We start from the raw sequence: 10,000 nt of genomic DNA on the forward strand, positions 1-10,000 counted from the left end.
AAATCTACTTGCCTTTCCCGGTTCATTTTTGAGATCAAGATACTCTCTGAGAGGCCTGACAGTAATAGATTGAGCCTCATTAATATGTACAAGAAAGTAGCTTCTGTCCTCTGGATCCTCCAGCAAGTCATAAGTACACTGAAGCTGAATAATCTGAAGAAAACAGTTAAACTCACTTTCATTGTTTTTTAACTTATACACACACAAAAAATAAATTCAAAATTCCCCAGCAGGAGATTGATTTTATTGATTCTTCGTATTTCTTATAAATCATTCCACATACAAACATTGTAAAAAAGAACGTGTGCATATTTATTTTTATTATATCATAAATGATAGTATAAAATTGCTGTAAAAAAATCTCTATGAAAAAAAGCAGTTACAACAAAATCAATAATATATTTTTCAAGCATTGTTAGTATTGTGTCATGAAAGATAACACTACTGAAGGTGTGACAATACACAAAACAATAATAAATTTGGCAGGGTTTATGAACAATCATTCAAATTTATTTAGTGCCATTTCAATTCATTCTGAATTGATTTTTTTAAACTAAAATATATACCATCTAATCATTAATTAGAACTGTATGCAGAGATGACAGCCCTAATTAATATAAAACAAGAATGCCAGCATAAAAAAATTCTAAACAAACCAGAAAAATATGAACGATGTACTTTCTGTAATTGCTTTTCCATCACAAGCAATGTTAAAATTCTCAAAATAAATTGTACAAAATGAATGGTTGTCACTTATTTTGGACAATTTAATGCGTGGCCAACAGGCAGCACATTCAGACTTAACTTCTACAACACCCACACTTGGCAACAGTTCAGTATCAAGAAGCCATTTGTACTGTTGTTTGTTTGTTATTTTCACCTTTAGTTTACTTTTGAGTATGATTTAGCAATTAAACTTAAGTGACATTTGTTCTTCTGTAGCTTTTTCTTTGTATAATGACATGCCAGAGTTCTGTATTTGGACATTAGTACTTTTGTATTGTAATGTTGTGGTTGAGTTTTTCTTATTTTCACCATTACAGATATTACTTAAATAGTAAACTTATTTGTGGTTTGATTTTTTATTTTGTCTATTTCTTTTCAATTGATTGCCTTTATTGTGAGGGTGAAGTATTTCTAATGTGCTTTTGTTATATTCAAATTCTTGGTTAGACACCTTTTGTTCTTTTGTTCCAATATATAAAACTAACCTGGCATCTCATTTATGAATATGATTTCTGATTGGCTGATATTTTATACAGTGTTCCAAAGTGTTTGAGTCTAGTTTAAGTACAGCTACAGAAGTACATAAGCTTAAATGACTACAATATTGATGATGTCATCATTTCTTCTCATCTCTATAACAAATTTACCAGATTAGTTTATACCAAACCCACAAAATACAAGTAAAATTGGAATGGTTGGCATCTCTTATGTATGATGCTTTCCCAAGGATTAACACTGACATTGTGTTAATTTATTTTTAGTGTATAATTTTTTTCTGCTTGGATTTGAAACTGAGACCTATCACACACCAGACAAGTGCTCTACCAACTGAGCTAAAGGGTTAACCCACTAGTTCTTGCTAGTAAATCATTTTTACTTAATAACTCAAACTACTGCATTCTTCCCCTCTCACAAATAAGGCCCGCTCTCAGGCCTAATTTCAGGGTTGTTAGATACAGCCATGTTGGTGGCAATTTTGTTTGTGATAATTTCAATTATATATATATTATTTTCTCTGTTTGGATTCCAACCAGAGACCTCTTGCACACCAGGTGAAAGTTCTACAAATTGAGCTAATGGGTTTATCCATTATTACTGGCTAATATGGCACTTTTTTTAACAACTCAAGCTTCCACATTTTCCCTATATTGCAAACAAGGCCTTATATCAGGTTCATGTAATGGTCTAAAGTTAGGTGCCAATGTGGTAATTTATTTTTCCCTGATATATATCTCTCAGTTTGGATTCAAACAAGAAACCCCTTACATACCAGGCAAGTGCTCTACCAACCGAGATAAATGGGTTAATCCACTAGCACTTGTTAGTAAGTCACTTTTTAACAACTCATACTATTATAGTTGTAAGTCTAAGACTTTAGCTAGTGATCTTTGCTGGCACAACCAATGATTGTCAGTAGTGTGAAACAAGTAATTTTTTGTCAATTAACGGGTAGGTTAAAGTGCACCTGTCACAACCTTTTAGAGAGATACACTTAATATTTAAATAAACTGCTTTATTATCATTGTATATAAGTAAACTTAGCATCAAAACATAGTTAATGAATCAAATTTCAATATTATATAAGTTTTAAGTTTTTCATTTTAAAACGAAACATTTAAAAAAATCTTCAATCTCCCCTAGTATGAGAATTGTGACATTTGCTCTATAGGTCTTCACTCTTCTCTAATATATTTACCATCCATCTAAGAAGTATGTATGGTAATGCAAGTTACTCATTATAATACAAGGCAAAGCATAATTTTTATAGTCTTCAATCTCATTTGCTTACAGAGTCATGAACTAGAAAATCACTCCCTCTTGCCATGTCCACCTGTTACATCCTTTCTTTTACAAACTGCCCTTAATTCTCACTACTGTTTTATGTTATATTATTAACCTATAGAAAATCAAAAATCTCTATGAAAAAAGCAGTTACAACAAAATCAATAATATATTTTTCAAGCATTGTTAGTATTGTATCATAGTATTGTATCATTGGTCAATTGTATTATATTCAATGGTTTTCTGTACAGAGCATTGCATATTTCACCTTCATTTTGAAACTTTTTCTCATGGTATTAACATTGACTAGCTTAGCTGAATTTGTAAAGGCTCTTATCATATAGTCAGGTAAATTATGATAGTTATAAAGACTATGTGTGTGTGTGTTATTATTCTGTGTTCTTAGGTGCATTACTTAATTGAATAAAAATCACATATTTTAGTAGTACTATTAGTATAAAAAAGTAGACTTAAGTATCATCGACAGTCAATAGCAAAACAAAAAGGACCCAGATAAGTACTATATTTCTTGTTTTCATATATACTCTTTATTTCTTATTATTATTATAAAAGTAACTCAAATGTAAAGATTAGAAATTTATTAGTCTAGATTAGGTAAGATAATAAAAAAACATAATAAAATTCTTCAAGAGGTATGCTCACAAGCAGCTCATGTATTACATAATTTGAAACAGTAATGTGAGCTAAATGTTTGCCAAATGATTTACAACTTGTGTTGCAGGATTATTAGTCACACACAGTTCAAAGTGCAATAAAACAATAAAATTAAGTATAAACAGATGTATACTATTATGTGCTATGACACTTTCCACATGGGCTTGGTTGAACTGACTAAGTTCATAACCATTTTGTACATATTATATGCTTAACTCTCTCAACACAGTCTCAGTCAACTTGACTGACCATGTGACCTCTTTGTACTTGTTTAAAGTCTTTATACATTTAATACTTCCACCTTTCAATATAGTGTGTATATCTTCACAAAATTTGGTAGTCCTTCAGTTAACATTACAAGTCTTTCACATACAAAAAAAAAAAAAAATACACATTTTTAGTGAAGTATTTTTAATTATTCAAAACAAATACTCAATATATTCATGGACAAATCTTTATTTTATTTTATTTTTAATTTTAACATGAAAATTACTTTGCACACGGACTTTTTCCTCATCTGAATAATCTCAAATTTCCTCTTTGTAATCCTTAAAACCTCCTAAATGCATTTCAAAGTTTTTTTTTTCAGTAAAACTTTATAGTTTATCACTTATTTTCTCTACTCTATCTCAAAACGGGATCAGTCAATCGACCAACCTTGTAACCACCAAAAAAAAAAAATAGAAATAAACCTAAATTAACCTTGTTTACTTTCAAGAATGACTTCAAATTGTAACATGAAACTACTTTTGTTTATCCTAAGTAGATTTAAGCTTATAACAGTATACATCTATTTATAACTAAATTTTTCTGTTTTATAGCCCTTTGAAATGCACCATTATAAGTTGTAAATCACTCAGTGAGCATGCAGCTCACATTATGCTATCACATTACATTACCCATGAGCTACTACAAGCTGCTCATGTGCATGCCCCATGAAACATTTTTATTATATTATTATTGTTTATTTTATCTAATTTTATCTTAACTAACCTAAAAAGATCCATATTTTTACATTTTAATTACATTTATAATAATAAATAAAGAATAAACATGAAAAACAAGAAATTAAGTACTTTCCCAATCTTTTCTTTCTTGCTGTTGATTTTCAATGACATTTAACCCTACTTTTTTTTTATATGAATGGTAGTAATTCATTAAATAATTTTTATTTAATTAAATAATGCACCAAAAAAACACAGACTAATAACATCCAAAAAAGTAGACAATTTCTCCTAACTCTAAAATTTTCTGGCTTTCTAACTATGTGACAAGAGCCATTACAAATTCATTCAAGTTAGTCATTAACTTTCCCATGGAAACAAAGCTTGTACTCTGAGTGAAACTGACGTTTATCTGTACAGAACACAACTTTATACAATACGTCATTTGATAGATGAAAACCTTGACTTCCTACTAGTTATAGGTAATATATAATTAAATGTAAGAGGGAACTATTAACAAACTCTGAAAGAGAGGATATGACAGGTGGGTGTAGCAGGAGGGGGTCTGAGTTTCTATTTGATAGCTCTGTAACCAAACAAAATTGAAGGCTATAAAAATTATGGTTTGTCTGAGCAATGATGATTTTACAGCAAGTAATTTAAGTTTTATGTCATACATTTTGGAGGGTGGTGGATAAAATAGAGAGGAGAAGATACCTATAGAAAAGGTGTCGCATGTGTCACACTAGGGGAAATTCAGGATTTTTAAAAATATTGCCTTATAGCATTAAGAACTTAAAACTTATATATTATTAAAATATGGATTATTAGCTAAGATTTTATGCTATACTATATGGTATAATATAAACAAAAAGTAGTTTAATAAAAGTTTGAATGTAAGACACTAAATCTTTGTGTCTTGGGCAGTAAAAAATGCAATTGTTGTTGTTACTTCTTGGCGGTCTTATATATTATAAAAGCGTACACCTCGTCTCTTCTAGAAACTCATCACATGTTACCAGCGTCACGTAACTTCCGCTGTCATAACAATATATATATATAGTTCTCTTCTTGTCAAATTGCCACTTAGGCTTATTCAATTGCTTTAGAGTTTCAGTAGACAAGCCGAACTATCTTCTCTATTACTATCGCACCAGTATTCTGCGTGTAATTCACTTATAATTGTGGCTCTAGTTACCGTAATCATTTGGTCTTCTTTCTTCAAAATATCCTCTGTCAAAGTGCACTCAGGCTGATTCAATTACTTTAGAACCATGCTTTGATGGAATAATTCTTCTTCTTATCTTCTTTTCTACTGTTAGTCTTACTCTAACATATTAAATATTGGGCCTATGTTAATTGTTAGGCCTATCACTTCTACAATAGTTAACTTCACGCTAAACTTTTCCTTGTGTGTAGCTTTACTCTCTTCTGCTATCGTCTGTCTGCCTCCTAGAAATCTCTATATTGCACATGATGTTCGATAGTCTCAACATCAATGACTTATAAACACAACTTCCTACAATCGTCTGCTTTTAACTCTTATTATAATAAAAATTAAACAATAATAAAATTTTCACTCACCATAATAAATTAATCAATAATATCTAAACTAAATAGTCTTTTATATCATGACACACTTCAGTGTCAATGAAAAACCTTTATTTACAATGTAAACTACATGTTTACCTTCTGCAACAGAAAAGAGCATGTTAATGTTCAATGAAAAGCTATATTTACATTTAACACTGCATGTTATTTGCCTTTGTGTGAAAGTAATTTTCATGATAAGATTAAAAAAGTTTTCTTCATCTGAAAATTTTCAAGTATCATTTGCATAACCCCTAAAACCTCCTAAATAAATATCAAATGATTTTGTTTTCAGAAACACTTTATATTTTATCTGTTATTTTCTTTATCCTAACTCTGTATGAGGTTGATTGATTTGACTGACCTCATAACCACAATAAAAAATTCGGAAATAATTCAAAATTTCCCCTATTTTCTTTCTAGAATAACTGTACATTGTAACAGAAAAACACAACTGTTTATCCTAAGTAACTTTAAACTTGTAACAGTATACATCTATTTATACTTAAATTTTATTGTTTTATTGCTCTTTAAACAATGTCTAACTACTACTATTCATGCCATATAAATTGCAAATCATGTGATGAATGTGCAGCTCATATTACGGTATCAAATTACATAACACACAAACTACTCGCAAGCATACCTCATAAAAAATTATTATTAATAATATTATCTATTTTACTTTATCTAATTTAAAAACTCAGTTTTGACATTTTAGTTACTTTTATAATAATAAATAAAGAATTCACATGAAAAACAAGAAATAAAGTACCTGGGTTTGTTCTTTTTTACTCTTGACTGTTGATGAAACTTAACCATACTTTTTTTTATATAGTAATTGTACTACTGCATTAAATAATTTCAATTTGATTAAATAATGCAACAAAGAACACAGAATGATGACATGCAAAAACTTGAAAAAGAAATAATGTTCTATAACTATCACAATTATTCTGGCTTTCTAACTGTGTGACAAAAGCCATTAAAAATTCAGCTAAGCTCTGGTGTGTTTCCCATGGGAATAAAGTTTGAATGGAAAGGAAAATAGACAATTCTCTGTACAAACAACAATGTAATATAATACATCAATATAATATAATACTTTCTATTGGTTATAAATAATACTGTCTTTAATGTCAGAGAACTATTGGCAATTTCTGAAAGAGAGGATGTGTCAGGTGGGCATGGCAAGAGGGGTCTGATTTTCTATTTGATTGCTCTGTTACTAAATAAGATTGAAGGCTATGTAAATGCTTTGTCTGACAAATTAATACCTTATAATAAGTAATTTACATTAAATTTCAAACTTCTTAGAGGGTTGATAAGAAATTAGAGGAAAGTGAATACAGATAACAAACATCACAGTTATCATACTATAGGAGAATGAGAATTTTATAAAAATATTTCCTTATAAAATTAAAAACTTAAATAATATTAAACTTTGATTTATTATTTACTTTCTGATGTTGAATTTATTCATATACATCGTTAATAGAATAGTTTAAATTTTGAATGTACCTCTGTGAAAGGTTCATTGCTCATACTGAATTGTTCAAATCAATTTTAAGCACTTTTCAAGGACTTTCTAAGCACTCTCAGAATGTTTTTCAAGCACTTTTTTTTAGAAGCTAAAATGTACATCAAAATCAATTAGATTCCACTGAAATTTTATAAACTTCCTATCTATTTGTTCAACATATGAATGTGGCTAAAAAGAAATGAAAGGCTTTATTTATTGCATTCAACTTGGCAACATGCATTAAAGTTAGATATATATATATATCAATATATTCTGCTATTATAATATTTTCAAGTACTTTTGCAAAAAAAATCTCATTTCAAGCACTTTCAAGCCCTTGAAATTCCATTCTCAATTTCAAGGATGCATGCACCCTGAAGGTTGTGACATGCGAACTTTGACCTACCCAAAGTGAAAGGGTTAATCATGTGCTACTTTCACGTGGCTTTAATTTTATGCAATTTACTGTCATTGATGAAACCTGTTTGAAGTTGATTGTGAACAGCAAACTGCATGCTGTTTAGTTTGTTACGGTACAAAGTTCAAAGCAAAGTACTTGTGACTGCCTTGCATATGGGGCATTTTGCAGTGTGTATTTGGTAAGTAGGGGGGGGGGGGGGATTAAATTTCATGTGTACAGGACCTAGGAGTTAGGATTAATTAGAACCCTGAGATTTCTGAAATGCACTGTTCATGACCATATGCAAATAATAGTTAAGTATGGAAGTTTTAAAAAATTTCCATCTACATCCATGAGTAATTTCACATTAAAACTGTAAAAAAAATTGAGCAAATGGTAATAACAAAAAGTTGGTTATAAGAGTAAAGAAACAGTTAGTTAACCCTAATACCAAATACTTTGTCATTTATCAATTAGGTTTACAGTTATACTTGTAGATATACATACCCACTATAAGTAAATCAGAGCAGTTCAGTTTCAGATATGATTGCTAACCAAGTAAAAAAGCTTTTAGAAAATAACTATGTAAACTAAGTTCTCTATGATAAAGACTGGAATATCTATTACAAAGATGCTTGAAATATTACCAATAACATGTGGTTGTGTTATTACATAATGTCAAAATAACTTGTACCTCATTGGTACTACTATCTAATCAAAGATTGCAAATAAAAAAGAAAATTTTAACTTAAAAAAGTTGTCTGTTTATGTCATCTTCTTACTACATTACCAAAGAATTGAACTGATCAATGGTTACTTACCTGGTCAGCAGTGAAACAGTTCTGTAAGCTTAATGGGGGGCTAAGTAAGACAACTTTCTCTGGATGTATCAATGCTGGGTAGGCAAACCAATAGTAGAAGACATACCTCTTTAAGTCCTGTAAGAATAATATATTATCAACAAAAAATCCTGACAGTGTGCTAAGTATGTTTGTGGTATGACACACAGATATAGAGTTACCAATTCTATGTACATGTATACATGTTTTCATGATGTATGCATATGTATGTATGAATATACAGTAATAATAATAATTATGAAAATACACAAGTGATACACATACAGGAGTCACAAGGAATGAGTAATGACAATTAATTAGTGAATTTATTAACGGAATAAAGCATTATTGCAGAAAATACAAAAGTAAAACTACTATTTTGTATGTGAGCCATACAACTTATCAATGTATAATTGTGAAATATTGTTCCAAATATCCTTTGGTCACCTTTCAATCTACTCACTTTTTGCATAAATTCATATAGCCTCAAGAATCTCAAGATTTTATTTTGTGCAGGTCAAAGCCATGATTGTGAATCTTCTATCAAACATTGTATCACTATAATTTGTGTACTCTTGGGGTTATCACTGTCCTGCTGTAAGATGAAACCCCTCCATACAAGTCATGTTCTTGAGAGAATGGCATAATGGATCAAAATCAGCAGATAGGGTGCCATCAACTTTGTGTAGATCATCAATAGTGTTGACTGAAATGCAACCTCAAACTTTTACTGATTATCTCCATCATGCTTCTTTATAGATGTTGTACATTGACAATGATACTGTTCTCATCTCTGCGAATGAAGAAACTATCACTATTGTCAAACATTTTAAACTTGGATTCATCTAAAAAGAGCACACTTCTCCAGCTTTGTTCATTCCACTGTTTTGTGGTCTGATGTCCATTTCAACCTTTGGGTTTGATGAATTATTCTCAATAATGGTTTTTTTAACAGCTATGTGTCCACTGTGACCTCTTCAGCTAATGTATACATTATCATTCTTAAAATAACATCTACACCTGTATTTACAACAAGGTTGTTGGTAAGATGTGTACTTCACCATCAACTATTTCAAAGAACATATCCCAAGATGCTTAGCATCACTACTGATGGTTTTCACTTCTATTATTAACAGTGTCAGTTTCACAAACTCTGTAATCTTGTATACAGCTCCAATTGAAACACGGAACCTTGCTAACTTTTTGCATGAAGTATCCCGGATGGATCAAAACCTTGATTACTACACTATTATTATGCAACATTTCAGTCTTGGGAGCAGCAACTGAAAGAATGCTGCTAGTGGGCATAATATGACTGCCTTCTGTACTTTTACAGGCTTTATATTGGTGAAACACTTTCTGATTAGTTGTATGACAATTAAATGTAAGATATTAATACTTTACTCTGGTGCAGCTCATTTTCACATGATGAAGGGGTGACATTCTGTAGTTTTTGCCTTTATGTATCCTTTTTCCTCACTTTTCCAGCAATTATTTCAATACCATTTGTGTATATATGTAC

The 10,000-nt window shown here is 30.3% G+C and overlaps 1 protein-coding gene across 2 annotated transcripts in view; it reads right to left on the minus strand.

The window, feature by feature from the left end:
• The window catches only part of LOC106460380 (ubiquitin-like modifier-activating enzyme ATG7), a 61,697-nt gene that overhangs the window by 20,564 nt on the left and 31,133 nt on the right, over positions 1-10,000 (minus strand). For both annotated transcript variants that reach the window (XM_013920073.2, XM_022387090.1), the window contains exons 6-7: positions 8,461-8,577; positions 13-153 (exon numbers count right to left, since the gene is read on the minus strand). In XM_013920073.2, the coding sequence (XP_013775527.1) occupies positions 13-153; positions 8,461-8,577 (258 nt within the window). The remainder of the gene's footprint in view (positions 1-12; positions 154-8,460; positions 8,578-10,000) is intronic.

This window comes from Limulus polyphemus, unplaced genomic scaffold, assembly GCF_000517525.1.
Source record: "Limulus polyphemus unplaced genomic scaffold, Limulus_polyphemus-2.1.2 Scaffold761, whole genome shotgun sequence".
NCBI classification, from domain to species: Eukaryota; Metazoa; Arthropoda; class Merostomata; order Xiphosura; family Limulidae; genus Limulus; species Limulus polyphemus.